The sequence below is a fragment of the Nuphar pumila genome, chromosome 6, assembly GCF_984573655.1.
Source record: "Nuphar pumila chromosome 6, dmNupPumi1.hap1.1, whole genome shotgun sequence".
In the NCBI taxonomy this organism is placed as follows: domain Eukaryota; kingdom Viridiplantae; phylum Streptophyta; class Magnoliopsida; order Nymphaeales; family Nymphaeaceae; genus Nuphar; species Nuphar pumila.
In genome coordinates this window covers 108,080,675-108,098,472 of record NC_143254.1, presented here as the reverse complement: position 1 = coordinate 108,098,472, position 17,798 = coordinate 108,080,675, and the positions used below count along the sequence as shown (strand labels likewise).

The 17,798-nt window shown below is 36.5% G+C and overlaps 1 protein-coding gene across 2 annotated transcripts in view; it reads left to right on the top strand.

The window, feature by feature from the left end:
* Positions 1–375: 375 nt before the first annotated feature.
* Positions 376–17,798, top strand: part of LOC149835613 (putative glucose-6-phosphate 1-epimerase) — a 31,551-nt gene continuing 14,128 nt past the window's right edge. The window contains exons 1-5 of one of the 2 annotated variants that reach the window (XM_090008632.1): positions 376–663; positions 2,783–2,857; positions 3,323–3,379; positions 3,469–3,629; positions 3,811–3,945. In XM_090008632.1, coding sequence (XP_089864758.1) covers positions 571–663; positions 2,783–2,857; positions 3,323–3,379; positions 3,469–3,629; positions 3,811–3,945 — 521 coding nt within the window. In that variant the 5' untranslated portion in view covers positions 376–570. The remainder of the gene's footprint in view (positions 664–2,782; positions 2,858–3,322; positions 3,380–3,468; positions 3,630–3,810; positions 3,946–17,798) is intronic. The other variant, XM_090008633.1, reaches the window with a different exon arrangement.

Below are 17,798 nucleotides of genomic sequence, written 5' to 3'. Positions count from 1 at the left end.
TAAACCTGAGTTAAATGGATAAAGTTAACCCCAGCCTCTGTTTGAGAGTTATTGTAAAAAGTGGGGACTGTATGAGAAATTTTAGAAAACTAATATCCTACATGAAATCATAGGTAAAAGGCAGGTTCTTAAGTAGAAGTTTTCCCTAGGAAAAATCCAAGGGTCCACATATGTCGGCAAGTTTTCACCAGTCATCGTAAAAACCGAAGATGTTGATTTTAAAAGATAGACAGTTTAAAACGCAAGGCACAGTCACTAAAATGAGCGACGAGTGCATGAGATATTTTCTAATAGAAAAGAAGAAATTAAGAAAAGAAAAAAAAGGAAGAAAAACCAAGCTATGTATTTCTCTCTCAACGGGTGCGCGTATCCACCTGTGTCTCCATTTGTAAGACTAAGAACCACGCTGCCACGGTTCGTCTTCAAACAATTGGACGAGTCCTCACCCTTTTCCTCCTCCGCTCCGTCTCCCCTTCTTCGTCAGAACTCTCAGGGAATTAGGGTTAGGGTTGGGGTTTAGAGGCTGAATGTGAGATGGTTCTGTCCTCCGTCGTCGTTCCGCAGTGAGCCATGTCGGAGCAGAAGCCCTTCGTCGAGCTCTGCAAGGGCATCAATGGACTCGACAAGGTCGTCCTGAAGGAAGTTCGCGGCAGTTCCGCCGAGGTACGGGCCGTCGAATTCTTCTGATCTTTGTTCTTTTTTTTTCCGCGATTATTTCCTTTTGATCGATACCCTAAACATCTGGCGCCGATCGGTCTTTTGAAACCCTCTCAAGTCGAGATATTACATTTCTGATGTGTTTGATTGCTGATTCATTGAGTATAAGAGCGACTTTTTGGGAATTTGTAGAGTTCTGCTTTATTTCCTTCCTATTCTCTAATGTGCATTTGGTATGATGCCATATGATCTTGAATTATCTTGCATTCTTGTATCAGATCAGGATGTGTTAGACCTCTTTGATATTTCGTGTCCGTAGCTATATTCGTATTCAGAAAGTGAATTGCAGTTGGCCTGTTTTAGTAAGGATGTGATGCCACATGCTAGAGAGCGCGAGTTCCTGCTTAGATAACTAGAAAAAACTTCTCGATCTGTTTTCGGTAATTAGCAGAACATCATTATTATTCTGCTTTTGCAATAAAACTGTCTTATAATGGACCTGTGTTTGGTCACTTCCTTCAAATGAAAATATCTTGGTATTTATGACATGACTTGAAATTAGGCTGGTGCAAAATTTATTATTGTCTCATAGTTTTATAGTCGTGTTCACAAAACTTGATTTCGGAGAACGAGTTGATCGACCTCTCTTGTAGGTAAGATCCTTGTGAGCGGTATGATCTATGGTTCCTATTTCTGGGTCCACTTGTACTAAGGTTTATTTTTCGTTATTTGCATTTTTGAACGGATGATTTGTTTAAGTGTTTATTTTACTTGTTATACAAACTGTAAGATGAGTCCATTGGACCGAGAAAAGTGATCATCATCATCATTGATATCTTCTTTTGTTTTGCTTGAAATTGTTGTGGTTGATATGCTGGAATGTGCTCGCATTGCAAGATTGAACTTGTGTGTTTTCCATCTTTATTAATTTCATCTTTCTTTTTCATTTTTTTTTTGGTTTCCAAAGGCATGCATTTTGTGTTAAATTTAGTTTCTATAGTTTTATCTTTGAATCATATTTCTATATGCAGACTAGTCTATTGGTCTTGTTGTGCATTTGGTTGCATTTTTAGAAGGAATTCTCTATGATGCCTAAGTTGTGTGTTTCTGAAAAAGTGTAAAAAAAAACTGTATTTCTAGGTCAATTTTCATTGAAGTTATGTAGTACACAATGGTTGACAATTTTTAACTGGATCATGCAAATTCAGTTTGGTCACTGTGTTGGTTAGCCACAGACGCAATTTACGTAACCCATTATATAGGTTTGGAGGCCATATGGGGGAGGGAGGGATAATTGCTTTAACAGTTACGGACTTTAGTTTGTCCTTCTTTGGTAGTTTCTTGATAAAATCTTTTAATATCATGACAGTCTTTCTAGATCCATTTTACCACCTCATCTTCTATACTTTAGAGGTTCCATTACAACCATTTTTAGATAACTAGGGGAATTCTGTTCCTTTTACAAATTAGAGTTTTCATTTGCAAACCATAGATCATGGTTAATAACCATGATCTGGAGAACTCATAGACTTGCAGAAGATTACATCTTAACTTGTTCCAAATGATGATGGAAGGTTGGAGTTTTATGAAACCATGAAATGTAGCAATTAAATTTGGTAAGTGGTTGAGCTTGTAAATAGATTGTACCATTTCAACTAGACGTTAAGTTCATTTTCTTAAAGAGAATTAAGGGAACTTCTACTGGGTCCAGTGAAGCCGAGGAATAACAAGCGATGAAGGTTTATTTCAAGGTCTTGGCTCCTATTGGCTTGGTGGGCCATATCGAGGGAAAGGAATTATAGAACTTTCAGGGAGATTTCTCCTAGAGCAGCTTCTATTTAGAAGCTGATTTTGTCTGATGTTTTCATGTGTGCATAGGCCATGTGGCCCAAGATGCACACATCTTTGCTAAAATCTTTCTTTGAGCCTTACTCTATGGGATCATAGAAGGATGACATCTTATCATCCTAAATCTTGTCCTTTACTTTGCCTACTACTGTTTTTTTTGGGCCATAGAAATGCTTATGTGGATTGATTTTCATGCAGTTTTTTTTGCTGGCTTTCATCATAAGGCTGCAGATAAGATATTTTTTCATCTTCATATTATTCTTTTGATGTTCTGCAGGTTTATCTGTATGGAGGTCAAGTTACTTCTTGGAAAAATGATCATGGAGAAGAGTTACTATTTGTGAGCAGTAAGGTACTAGTGGACAGTACTTTTGTCCATTTTCTATGCAGGTGTATGGTTTTATATTGACATCCTTATAGATAAGAATGATTTCTGTTTTAAAGGAAATACTTAACCACCTTTCTTCATTGATCCAAATCCAATAAGCCTATAACATTGTTGGGAGGACATTTATATACATTATAAAGAAGAAGTAAGAATTACATGGCCAATGTGCTTGGTCTCTTCCATCTTTGAAATACATATGCACTATTAGTTGTGGAAGCTATTCATTTTTAGATGACATTCTTTGGTGGGATATGATTCTTCATTAGAGTTTCTCATATGTTGCTTCATGAAGTTATGATAGAAATCTGTATTTTTATAAATTTTCATGGTTCAATATCTTATTCTGGCTGGCAAGCTGTTGACATGTTCATGTGCCAGAAAGGTATTTATTGACTAATATCAGGTATCTGATTGCTTGGTTAAATTCAGGCAATTTTCAAGCCCCCAAAGGCCATACGTGGTGGCATACCAATATGCTTTCCGCAAGTATGTGTTGTTCCGACCCTTGATGTTCTTTTATTGCACTAAGTCTTGTTCCTCCTGTATGAACAACAGTATTCTCTATCTTTATGCAGTTCAGTAGTCACGGATCTCTTGAGCAGCATGGATTTGCAAGGAATAGGTTTTGGAGCATTGACACTGACCCACCTCCATTTCCAACAAGTACTTCCAGTAAGGCCTTTGTTGACTTAATCCTCAAACCATCTGAGGATGATCTGAAGATATGGCCCCACAGGTACATGGATCCAGAAATGGACATCATATATATTTTATTTGTGGCATTGTAAATCTATTTTGACATATATCACTTTTGTGTTTGCTCTGCATAAGCTCAAGGTAGCGTCTGCTAAAATGCATCACAAATTAATATTTCTTATTTTGGCTGATTCAGTATGGTGTTTTGCTGTCATTTGCAGCTTTGAGTTTCGTCTAAGGGTTACCTTGGGACCTGGAGGAGATCTGATGTTGACTTCGCGCATTAGAAATACAGATGTCAAGCCATTTCAATTTACATTTGCTTATCATACATATTTTTCTGTTTCTGATATCAGGTACCTAATGAACTTCAGTTCTAAGAATACCTTCTTCCCTACTATAAGAAATTTTGCTGTTAAATCATGAATCTGATGTGCTGCATCATTATGGCTAACATTGCATATTCCCTGAATATGAGAGCATACATGCCATACATGGACTGGGCCATGACTCAGGTACGCCTGTTGTAGAGCCTGCTAGAGATGTAAATGATACAGGTTTGGGTCGGAACACATTTATTTAAGTTTGGTAAATAAATTTGAATCTGAATAGGGTCCTGTTTGGATGTATTTTTATTTATTGCTTACATATATAAATTTAAGCATATTTTATAAAGAAGAATCATGCCTTTACTTTTAATTAAGTGAATATTTGGATCATCACTATTTAAAATATAATAAAGAAGAAAAGAAGATTAGTAAGTAGGGGTGATGATGGTGACGGTATATGGTGATGGTGGTGGTGGTAATGGTGGTGTTGGCAATGGTGACAAAGGTGGTGGTATGACAATGGTAATGGTGGTGATGGATGATGGTGATGGTGGTGGTGGTAATGGTGGAGAAGTGGTGACAGTGATGATGGTGATGGTGGAGAAATGGTGGTAGTGGTGATAGGGATGATAGAAGTGGGATGGAAGAAAATAAGTACTGAAAAAAAAAGTAGGCTTCCACCTACTTTTGAAAAAAGGGGTGAAATTTATAAAAAGTCATTAAAAAAGGTAAAAGGAAAAGATCCAAACAACGAAACTTGCTATTTAAAATAAGCATAAATGGCAAGGAGGAATTTATAATGTGATCCAAACTCGGGGTAGATAATTAGGTCGAATTCAGTTTTGCATTAAAAAAACTGATTAGTTTTGGGTCCAACCTCAGATCCTTACTAAAATCTGATCAGATTCTTATATGTTTTCAAAACGGTAGCAACCTTGAGAAACAAATGAGATGTGAGGGGCAGTAACACCCTTTGACAAGGCACAAGGAGCACCTTGTTAGATTTAGGGTTTCTGAATTCCCTGCAGAGAGAAAATAGGACAATAGAGTTTTGGGCTGAACATACGATTCCCAATGTGGGGAAATCGTATTTCTCTTGTAACTATATATTAACTTTACAATTAAGATACATCATGACTAAAATACCCTCATTTGCATAAAATACAAAAGAGATTAATGAGGGGCATTTAAGGAAACACAACAATCACATTAGATGTGAACACAAGAGGTGCGATCATGTTGGGTGATCTGGATCTGACGTGATTTGGATCTGTACCCTCATGCATGAATCTGGACCTCACGCTAATACACCTGACCACTTCCAAGCTTGCGACAGTATTAAGAAAAAATATTTCAGATAAACACTAGCAGCAGATCCAGACCAAACTGCACATTTGAGTTGACTTTAGGTCAGATTCCGTTATTACCTTCACAGATCAGACTGAGATACAGTTTGACTTATTTCTTATTTGAGTCCAAATCCGCATCTGACTCCGATTAGTGTGGATCCTGTTTTTGGATTTGGTGATGCCCATATCTGAACTGAATTTGACCTGTTTACGTTCCTAGAGCCTGCCCAGTCAAAAAGCGCGTGGACCAAACTTTAGCCATGCTTCTGGGATGACTAGGGCTGGGCCTGGATATTCTCAATTTTCTATCATTTTTAGGATACTTTTTGTGCAACTGTATATACTATATACATTGTCATGCAGCCTCAATCTAGTATGGGCCTATTTATAAATCATTTGGGCCCCGGTCCAAGGCATGGTCCTTCTTGTTTAAGCTTAAAAAAAAAGAGGCTGGCCTGGCCTGGTGTCACTTCTATTAGTTCATGTACGTGTGCATGCTTAATGTGGAGAATCTCCTTTTGTTTTGACTTATTAAATGTCTACTTTTTGTGCTATTTTTATGTCTTCATGTCACGCTCAGTAAGTCAGTCTCTTGCATCGGTTAGGAAAGTGAAGTTTTAAAATGTTATTTCTAGTTTTCTGCTTTTGCATGATGCTACTTGGATACATGTGGCAAATGTTTGGGGTTATCCTTGTTTTTTCAAGTTGGAAAAATGCTATTTGCATTACTTATCCAAACTGTTGCAAATCAGGATCTATATATTGTTCTATTCCAAAACCAGGATTGCATTTTCTAACTGAAAACTGAACATAACCAAAAATAAGAAATTTCATGAGTACTAGCAAGTTTATAATTTTGTTTCCATAGTATAATCAATAATGTGAGGAAGAAGAGACAATAGGAGTAAAAAACATAGAATGTCAAGAAAATGTGCATGTGCCAGTGATCCCGTTGGATTAATGATTCACTTGTTTCTCGGTTTTGTCACTGGCAAGAAGTAGACAATCTTAATGAGGATACTTGAACTAGAACATCTTCCAAATTCGCTCAGGATGGACATTGAGAAGTGGCAGAGATTTTATTGACATTTGGGCACCAAAGGGGCATGTTTGACATTAAAAGACTGAATAGTTATTGAAAATCAGTCAAAATTTCAGTCTTATGTTATGGGAAAAGAATAAAACTTGGAATGAGTTCAAGTTGGGGATTTCTTAACAATATTATTGCCTTTATCAATGCCAAACAACCAGAAATAATTGGATAAGCATTTCTAGTAAAATTGTTTTAATGTACATATGAAAACTGATTGGATTTTATTTTTGGTATTTTGAAAAAAAGAAAGGCTGCATGCATATGCCATTTAAACACACACTCACACACATACATATATGGGAAAATATTGGCCCTATGTTTTATACATAAAAAATATGATTTTTTGAGGGTTGAGAATTCGGAAAATTGTAAGCCATGGATATTTTCAACCTCGGAAAATCTGACACGTTGAGAAAACATGATCCAAGTCTGGTTTCCACTAAACAAAACATGTAGTTCACATCTGAAGGGTCAGATTTGCAGAAAAAATAAAAAATGGAGTTTTTCACTCATGGGTTTGGAATCCACGCACGTAGCCAACATTTTCCATATATATATGTATGTATGTGTTAGAGTCTTGGATGAAGAAGTGACATGAAACATGTAGTTGAGATGATTTTGTCATGTTGGATGTGCAAAATAACAAAGAAGGTTGTAAATAAGAACATATATATTAGAGGATATATAAAGGCACTGCTGATAAGAATAAGAAATGTCATCCAAGATGGCTTGAGAACGTTACTTGAAGGTCTATGACAAAAGGAGTGTGAAAAGATTGACATGATGCAAGTTGTGGGAATTAGAAAAAGGAAACAGGTCAAGACTTGGAACGGAAATGTGAATAGATCATTAGAGATGTAGGTTATGAGTGTTCAGCTCTACATTGGAATGAATGGAGAAGATTGACTCGCAAAGTGGACCTCATGATTTGGGATAAGATAGCTTGATAAAGCTTAAAGGCCTACAAGGCGCACACAATTGTGTGCCTTGAAGTTCACACTTCTGGGTTGAGGGCACACTGTGTGCATGCCACATATTAAGAGGTTGGCATGGGGGTTGAAATCTCTATTCAACCAAATAAAACACACACACACACACACACACACACACACACAGAGAGAGAGAGAGAGAGAGAGAGAGAGAGAGAGAGAGAGAGAGAGAGATTAGCATTCCTCATCCATGAAGTACATAAAAGCGATCTTGACAATGTTGGCAACCTTTGTCCACCCATCAATGACCTTGGGAAATCTGACATTTTGGATAGAGATGCTATTTGTTAAATTAAAGGAAGAAATTCAAATTTATCTGATAATCTTAATTTCCATTGGGTACTATTTCTCTTATTGTTTTTTTTATATCTGGATGCTTGTTAGTCTTTGTTAATCTTTCTCATTTCTTTTCTGTTTCAATACATTTTTAGTTTTCTTTTTCTTCCAGTTATATAGAGTAGTTTGGTGCATTAAAGAATTCCTCACCCCCTTGGACCTGGCTTTTTCCTTGTTCATTTTTCTATTGACCAAGCATTGTTGCTCCTACTTGATACCTAGCCATGTGGAGTGCATGGCTGCCTTATTCCGTCACCTGAGGGATAAGTTAGCACTAGCTAAGATCTCTTTCTTCCTATATACATATATGTCATCATCATCGAGCCTTAATCCCACTCCTTGGGGTCGCCTTATGGGTCCTGTTTCTCCTTGCTAAAAGCTACACATTTAGTTATCTTCCCATTCTTCATGTCACCTCCCACTGCATCAATAATCTTTCTCTTTTTCCTAATTCCCTTAATTTGGATCTCATCGACTTTCTTATTGGCCGTGCACTCATTGGAGCGTTCAGGTAAACCTTTATTCATCCTTAAGCTTGATTTTTTCAAAACTTTTGATACCATGAGTTGGGATTTTCTAGAGCAATGTCTTCACAACATGGCCTTCCTGACCTCTTTCATTAAATGGATTATGGAGCTTGTTTCAACTGCCCAAATTACGATTTTCATTAATGGCGAGTGTGGTTGTGAACAACCTCACAAATAATCAAGTTTACAAAAAACTTGACAAGAACATTCACTCATCAAATGTGCTAAGGCGAAAATAACACAAAGTGTGCTAAGGCACAAATATCAAAAAGTGCACTAAGGCACAAATATCAAAAAGTGCACTAAGGCACAAGAATACCGAATATTATTGAGAGAAAAACCTCACTAAAAAGATAATTTACAATGGGAGAAATAACTCCTTATTTATAGATTACAACAGAGAGCAATAGCCCAACGACTCTAATTAGTCAAAGTTTGACTATTGACTCTATGACACAAAAGAAAAAAACAAAAAGAACAGAAAAAAATAAAAATACATATTATAAAATTATATCTCATATGTATATACTTTAAATACATATATATATATATATTTATACATATACATAGTCTTGTATTACGAAGAGTGTATATATACATATATATTCAAGTATATACGTATATATGTGATTTTCTAAGAGTCTTCCTCAAACTTATGGTGTAATCATTGAAAGTTTGTCAAGTAAAAAGTTGAATCTCGGTGAGCACAGTGCCTTGGCGAAGAAATCAGCAAGTTGATATTTTGATGTCACATAAGGAAGATCAATGGTCTTCTTTAAGTATTCTTCACGAACAAAGTGACAATACATCTTTATATGCTTAGTCCTTTCATGAAACGTATGATTTCGAGCAATGTATATAGAGCTCTTGTTGTCACAACATAATCTTGTAGGATTCTGAAGGTGAATTCCCATATCTGAAATTAGTTGTTTGAGCCACACGATTTCCATGGTAGTAGTTGCCATTGCTCTATATTCAACTTTCGTAGATGATAGTGACACCTTTTGTTGTTTCTTGAACTTGTATGAAATCAATGATTCACCTAAAAACACACAAAAACCAGTTGTTGAGCGACTATTATTTGGATCCCTTCTCCAATTAGCATTTGAGTATGCAATAAGATCTAATGAGGAAGAAGAGAATATAAAAACTCTCTTATTTATTGTGCCTCTTATGTATTTGATAATTCTCATGGCTGCACCCATATGAGCTGATGTTGGAGCATGTTGAAATTGACTGGCTATATGTACAACATGAGCTATGTCTGGTCTTGTAATACTTAAATACATGAGAGATCCCATGAGTTGTCTGAAGGGAGTTGGATTGTCCAAAGGAACTCCATCATTAACTCACATCTTCATTCCGACAATCTATAGAGTGTCACCAACTTTGTCAACTGATAATCCTGTCAATGATATCTAAAGCAAATTTTGTTTGTGACAATATATACCCTCTGTTAGAATATGATACCTCTATACAAAAAAAGTATATTAGGAACCCAAGATCAGTCTTTTCAAAAGAATTTTTCAAAAATTGTTTTACTTTCTTGATTTCTTCTGTCACTTCCTGTAATCAATATGTCATCAACATATATAAGTAAAATTATAATACAACAACAACAACAACAACAACTACGCCTTCATCCCAAAACAATTGGGGTCAGCGATATGAACCAAAAAAGAAATTCATTTTGGGTCTTCCACATGAATCCTTTTCCTCCAATCATTTCTATCCAACGCCATGTCCTCGGTGAGGTTCAAAGCATTCATATCCTTTCCTATCATCTCCATCCAAGTCTTCCTAGGCCTACCCCGACCTCTTTTAACTAATATATTTTCCCATTTCTCCAACCTTCTAACTGGAGCATCATTAGGCCTTCGCCGAATATGTCCAAACCACCGTAAACGATTCTCTCGCATCTTATTTTCAATGGGTGCAACACCTACCTTCTTACGTATCTCTTCGTTCCGAATCTTATCTTTTATTGTATTTCCACACATCCATCTAAGCATCCGCATCTCAGCTACACTCATTTTTTGAATATGATGTCTCTTGACAGCCCAACATTCCGTACCATATAGTAAAGCGGGTCTAATAGTCGTCCTATAAAACTTTCCCTTCAACCGCAATGGCATTCTACGATCGCACAACACTCCAGTAGCACTTTTCCATTTCATCCACCCAACCTTTATCCTATGATTTACATCTCCATCAATTTCTCCATACTTTTGAATGATGGATCCCAAATATTTGAAATAATCATTCACCGGTATATCTTGCTCACCAAGCTTCACTACACTCCCATCACTACTTCGTTGCTTACTAAACCGACATTCCATATATTCAGTCTTACTCTTACTCAACTTAAAACCTCTAGCTTCCAATGTCTGTCTCCATAATTCTAACTTAGCATTAACCCCAGCTCTAGACTCATCAATCAAAACAATATCATCAGCAAACAACATACACCACGGTACATTTTCTTGAATTGATCTCGTAAGCTCATCCATCACTATCGCAAATAGGAAAGGGCTTAAAGCAGATCCTTGATGTAACCTAACCGTTATCGGAAAATTGGTTGTCACCCCTCCACAAGTGCGGACATTGGTTACTACTCCTTCATACATATCTTTAATTATACTAATGTACTTGAGAGAAACACCTTTCTTCATCATTGTCCACCAGAGAACGTCCCTAGGTACTCTATCGTATGCCTTCTCTAAATCAATAAAAACCATATGCAAATCTTTGTTCCTCTCTCTATATCTTTCCATAAGTTGTCTAAGAAGATGTATAGCTTCCATAGTTGATCTTCCAGGCATAAAACCAAATTGATTCTCCGATATCATGACAACCTTCCTCAACCTAGACTCAATCACCCTCTCCCAAAGTTTCATAGTATGACTCATGAGTTTTATACCACGATAGTTTGTGCAATCTTGTATATCACCCTTATTCTTATATAAAGGCACCAAAGTACTCTTCCTCCACTCATTAGGCATCTTATTTGTTCGCCAAATCAAGTTAAAAAGATTTGTCAACCATTCTAAACCTTTCTCTCCCAAGCATTTCCAAGCCTCGATAGGTATACCATCTGGGCCAACTGCCCTTCTTGATTTCATTTTCTTCAAAGCCTCTGCAATTTCTTTCTTTTGAATCTTGCGCATGAAGTCACGATTTATCTCATGAAAAGGAATGGAGAAGTCTCCAAGATCTTGAGCATGACTATCATTAAATAGCTTATCAAAATAATCTTTCCATCTCTCCTTAATCTCCTCATCTTTGACTAAAACCCTTTGCGTTTCATCTTTGATACATCTAACCATACCCAAATCCTTCGATTTCCTATCTCTCATCTTTGCAAGCCTATAAATATCCTTCTCGCCTTCTTTGGTATCCAACTTGTCATAAACCTCCTTATATACCTTAGCCCTCGCGTTTCGAACAACTTTTTTAGCTTCCTTCTTTGCTATCATATACTTCTCCAAATTCTCATTATCACGACTCTTACTTAGATTTCTATAACACTCTCTTTTAACCTTAATAGCTAATTTGACATCCTCGTTCCACCATGATGTATCCTTACCTAGTGGTGCACCGCCTTTAGACTCACCCAATACCTCCTTAGCTACTTTTCTCATACCACCCGCTATCTTATTCCACATTGATTCTGAATCCTCCTCGAGACACCAATCAACTTCCTTAACTACCTGCTCTACAAACATTCCTTGTTTAGCTCCTTTCAGTGCCCACCACTTAATTCTAGGATCTATCCTATGTCTATCCCTTTTGCGGCATTGTCTAATTCTAAGATCTAAAATTAAGACTCTATGTTGTGTAGCTACACTTTCTCCTGGTATAACCTTACAATCGATGCAACAACCCCTATCTCTCTTTCTAAGTAGGAAAAAATCTATCTGACTCGTATTAACCCCACTTTTAAATGTTACTAGGTGAGACTCCCTCTTCCTAAACCAAGTGTTTGCTAAGATCATATCATAGGACAAACAAAAATCTAAAATCTTTTCTCCACTTTCATTTCTTTCTCCTATACCATAGCCTCCATGGATATTCTCAAATCCCTCCCTACTAATGCCTACATGTCCATTAAGGTCACCGCCGATGAAAAGCTTTTCTCCATAAGATGTCTCTTGTACTACTCCATCTAAATCTTCTCAAAATTGATGCTTAATGGAATCATCTAAACCTACTTGAGGTGCATAAACACTAATAATATTAATAATATCCGTACCTAATACTAATTTAATAAGTAAAATTCTATCACCCTTCCTACGGACCTCAACTACATTATCTATAAATTGACGACTCATAACAATCCCTACTCCATTCCTATTCCTATTTATTCCTGTATACCAAATCTTATATCCCCAAGGTTCTATCACTTTAGCTTTCTCACCTACCCATTTGGTCTCTTGAAGACATAAAATATCAATCTTTCTCCTACACATAACATCTACTAACTCTACCAACTTACCAGTTAAAGACCCTATGTTCCAAGTGGCTAACCTAATTTTATGGTCTTGGACTAACTTCTTTACCCCCACCCGTCCAACAAAGTGAGGGAACCCTTGCCTATTTGACACCACACCCGGGCGCCGGTGTGACGCGTCGCTTCTGGGCGACGACCTAGCAACCCTTGCACATTTATCACTGCCTCCGGGCCTAGAGAGTACAGCGCGTCGCTCAGTAGGGAACGCCCCAACGAAATTCTCATATTGGTTCATTTTCATAGGATATGACAAAGTTTTTATGCTGGCTGTCACAGGCCTACCGCAACCCTCCTCCTTTATCCGGGCTTGGGACCGGCAGTGTATAACTACACAGGCGGAGTTAGTAAAATTATAATACTTGCAGAAAAATTCTTAATAAATAAAGTTGTGTCAGTGTAACATGGTTTAAAACCATATCTTGTAATAACATTGTTGAATGTGTCAAACCAAGCTTTAGGTGCTTGTTTGAGACCATATAATGCCTTTTTTAATTTAAGTACTTTACCCGAAGAGACTATCAATCCAGGTGGAACATCCATGTATACTTTCTTATTGAGATTCTCATTGAAAAAAACATTTTTAACATCTATTTGGAATATGTTTCAATTTTTAATAGCTGCGATGGCTACAAGAATTCGAACATTGGTCATCCTGGCAATGGGAGCAAAGGTTTCTTCGTAATCTACTCTGTATTCTTGAAAATAACCTTTGGCAACTAACTTGACTTTATGTCTTTTCAAGGATCCATCACTTTTTGTTTTGACTTTGAAAAGCCATCTACAACCTATGTTTTTTTTTTGATTGGTAGATTTAGAATTTCCCAAGTTTTAGCTCTAGTTCTATATGCATAGCTTTTACCGATTCGGGTAAATTTTTCGCTTCATGGTAACATGAGGGTTCAAAATATGAATGAATAGCTATAAGAAATGAGTCATAAGAAACAAATCTATTTGGAATCCTTGATGTTCGTTCAGATCTACGGATAGTGATTTGTTCAGAGGGAATTTCTAATGCTTCATGGTTACCTTGATTTACACTTTCGCCAGATATGTTTCTATTTCTTCTAGTGTATACTATTGGTTCAACTATTGTTCTATTCTCTATAGAGGGTTCTACATAAGTATCTTCATCATTAGACAATAATTTAAATAAGGAGTAGTCAGAATTTATGTCTTGAAATATATTTCCTTCAAATTCACTTTCATTTTCAACAAAGTTAACATTCCTTGAGGAGTTTATCATTTTTGATATCATAACATTTAAACCCTTTTTGTGTTTCAGAATAACCAGTGAACTCACAGGGGATGGCCTTAGAAGATAATTTATCTCCTTTATCATTTAAGACATAACATTTGCAACCAACGATTCTTAATAGTCAGGTTGGTGTTTAAATAAATTTTTAAAAGGAATTTCATTGGACAAAGTTTTTGAAGACATCCTATTTATGAGGTATTATGAGGTTAAGGCAACTTTAGCTCAAAGATTTTTAGGAACCTTCTTAGCAATAAGTAGTGTTCTTGTAGTTTCCATAATATGTCTATGTTTTCTTTCTGAAATCCCATTTTGTTGTGGAGTTCTAGGACGCGATCTCTGATGCAAAATTCCTTTATCTTTTAAAAATTGTTTAAAATCATTTGACAAATATTCTTTCCCAAAGTCACTTATGAGGATTTTGATCTTACTTTCAAATTGATTTTTAATCATGTTATGGAGAGTTTTGAAGGTTGCAAATACATCAGACTTAAACCTAAGAAGATAAATCCAACAATATCTAGTGAAATCATCAACAAACACAACATAGTTGGAGAATCCTCCTTTAGAAATCACCGAAGCAGGACTCCACACATCCGAATGAACCAACTCAAAAGGCATTGAAGAGTAAAAAGTTTTTTGTCCATAAGGCAAGAATATCATTTTTTCAAGTAAACATTCTTTACATTCAAAATTATCTTTGCAAAGATCCTTAGTAATAGGTACAAAATTCAATTTCCTTATATTTGGATGCCGAAGTCTATGATGCCAAATTTTTATATCTTTTGTTTGGGCAATATTACAAAATGATTCATTTGGAATACAAAAAAATTTATATAATAGAGATTTTCTTTCTTAGAATCTTCCCCAATCAATTTCTCGGACTGACGATCCTGCACCCAACATTTATTTGATGAGAAAATGACATCACATCCATGATCTGAGATTTGAGAAACGGAAAGTAAGTTAAGATGAAGTTTTGGTATAAGTCTTACTTTTGGAATATAAAACTTGTGTTTTGTCAAATCTTTTTTAAAAATTTCAACACCCTTTATTTCCAAGGAAGTTCCATCGACAATGAAAACAAAGGATGCATTTGAGTTAGATTGACACTTGGATAAAACAGACCTTTGTGGGGTCATATGAAATGAAGCTCTTAAATCAAGAAGCCAAAAGCACATACCAGGAGTAGAAGAGGCTGCAATGACTGCTCCTGAAGTAAATTCTTTAAGCAATGGTTGCAATGCGTCTGTCAATTGGGATAATAATTTGGTGAGATCTTTGAGATTCAGAGTATCTTCGTCTTGTTTTGAGGGGGCCGCAACAACTCAGTTTTCTTAAGGTTTATAGTCCTTAAATTTAAGACATTAAGGCCTAATATGGCTGGGCTCTCATGACAGATATGACAAACTATTTTTGACTCTCCTCTATTCTTATTAAAATAGGGAGGTCTATATGGCTTAATATAATGTCCCGGTTTGGAGGCGTCCAGTACATAATCCTCTTCTTGACCATTATCACTCTTACTCATGTTTAGCCTAGTCTCTTCTTCACTAAGTTTAGTGAGAATCTCATGAATAGGAGGAGGCGATGAGGATGATAGAAAGAAAGCCCTAGTTTGTTTAAACTCGGGTCTTAATCCATAAAGAAAAGCAAATGGTCTATCTTCTTCAACTTGAACTCTCTGCGTCTCAATACACTTACTTTACCTTTCCATTTGGGTTCAAATTGAGCAAGTTGAGTCTAAATGGATGTTAACTCCATAAAATAATCTCTAACATTCTTATCTCCTTGTTTAATATTTCTAGCTTTTTCTTGGAGATAATACTTATGAGCCATATATTTTTCGGTAAACATATCTCTAAGATATTTTCATGCTTCATTTGTTTTTTTGTAACACAAAAGATTTGAGACAATTTTTGTCTCAACTCCACTTAGCATGTATGAAAGAATCTTGGTATTTTTCATGTCCCATTCATCTAATTTTTTGTAATATTATTTCATTGCTTTGTCCTTTTCTTCGAGACTTGTCTCGACACCATTTTCACATATTGAAATTTTAGGAGTGGGTTCAAGAATAACACCTTTCATGTATCCCCACAGACGTTGACCTTTTATGAATGTCTCCAAATATCCTGCCCAAATGATGTAATTGCTTCCATCAAGCTTAAATGGCGGAATAAAGTTGGAGTTGCTTGTATTGTGCGGGAATAATTCACCCATGATGAACAAAGAGAAGAACAGGACCACAACCAAGGAAGGATTACGAACACGTTTCACAAGACAACCCACCAATGCATGGTTTACGAGGCCGCCTTTACTATTGATTATAAACCAAGCTCTGATACCATGTGAAGAACCTCACAAATAATCAAGTTTACAAAAAACTTGACAAGAACATTCACTCATCGAATGCGCTAAGGCGAAAATAACACAAAGTGTACCAAGGCACAAATATCAAAAAGTGCACTAAGGCACAAGAATACCGAATATTATTGAGAGAGAAATCTTACTAAAAAGATAATTTACAATGGGGGAAATAACCCCTTATTTATAGATTACAAGAGAGAACAATAGCCGTAGGGCTACTTCCCAACGGCTCTAATTAGAGCCATTGAGAACAGCCCAACGGCTGGTCAATTAGTCAAAGTTTGACTATTGACTCTATGACACAAAAGAAAAAAACAAAAATAACAGAAAAAAATAAAAATACATATTACAAAATTATATCTCATACGTATATACTTTAAATACATATATATATATATATATATATATTCAAGTATATACATATATATGTGATTTTCTAACAGTGGTACCTACTTTGATATGAATTGTGGCCTTCACCAAGGATGCATGCCCCCTCCTCTCTTGTTCAACGTTGTGGACGAGGCCCTCAACATTATGTTTGCCAAGGCGAAGGCTTCTTGCTTTATTGACCAACCTTCGGTTGCCGATTTTGATGAATGCCCTTCGCTCTTCCAATATGTGGATAATGTTTTGTTGTTTGAGAATTCAACCCCCTCGCAAATGATTGGGATTTGATTGATTTTGAGAGCTTTTGAATCTGTTTCCGGTCTCTTCATTAGCGAATCAAAGTGTAAACTTGTTGCCGTCGACACACCCTCCTCTCACGTCCGCCTTGCTGAAATTTTGTTTGGGTGTAGAAATGCTGCACTTCCTTTAGATTACTTGGGACTCAAAATTGTGAGGAAGAGGCACACTCATGATGTGTATGGGTGGCTTTGGAAGGGAAGGTTCGTTCTCGCATTGAAACTTGGCATGGTTTATATCTCTCCAAGCCCCCCATAGTTATCCTTATTGGACATGTCTTGAGTAGCCTTACGTTTCACCATCTTTTTTTGTTCCATTTGCCCAAGAAGTTTGAATCAAGACTCAACATGATTTTTTCAAACTTTCTTTGCGGTGGTAAGGGTCCTACCAAGGTTTTCGTGAATTGAAAAGGGGTTACTCAACCCTTACATCTTGGTGGGTTGTCAATCAAGAAACTCTCTCTTTTCAATACCCGCTACTTTGTAAGTGGTGGTAGAGGATTGCTTTGGGATCTTTTCCTTGGGTTGATTTTTTGAAACTTAAGTATCGTTTGGTGGGTCATCCCCGGCATTGGTGCTCTAACAATCATTGGAAGAAGGGCTCTCAATCTTGGAATGTGATTTCTAAATCATTCCAAATATTCTACATGTCTTTGAATGAACCAGGCAGCTCGAACTCATGCACATGGTCGTTAACCCCTAATGGGATCTACTTGGTGGCTTTTTGTTATATGGCAATGGATGAGCTTGGTATGGACTGGTTTCCTAAAG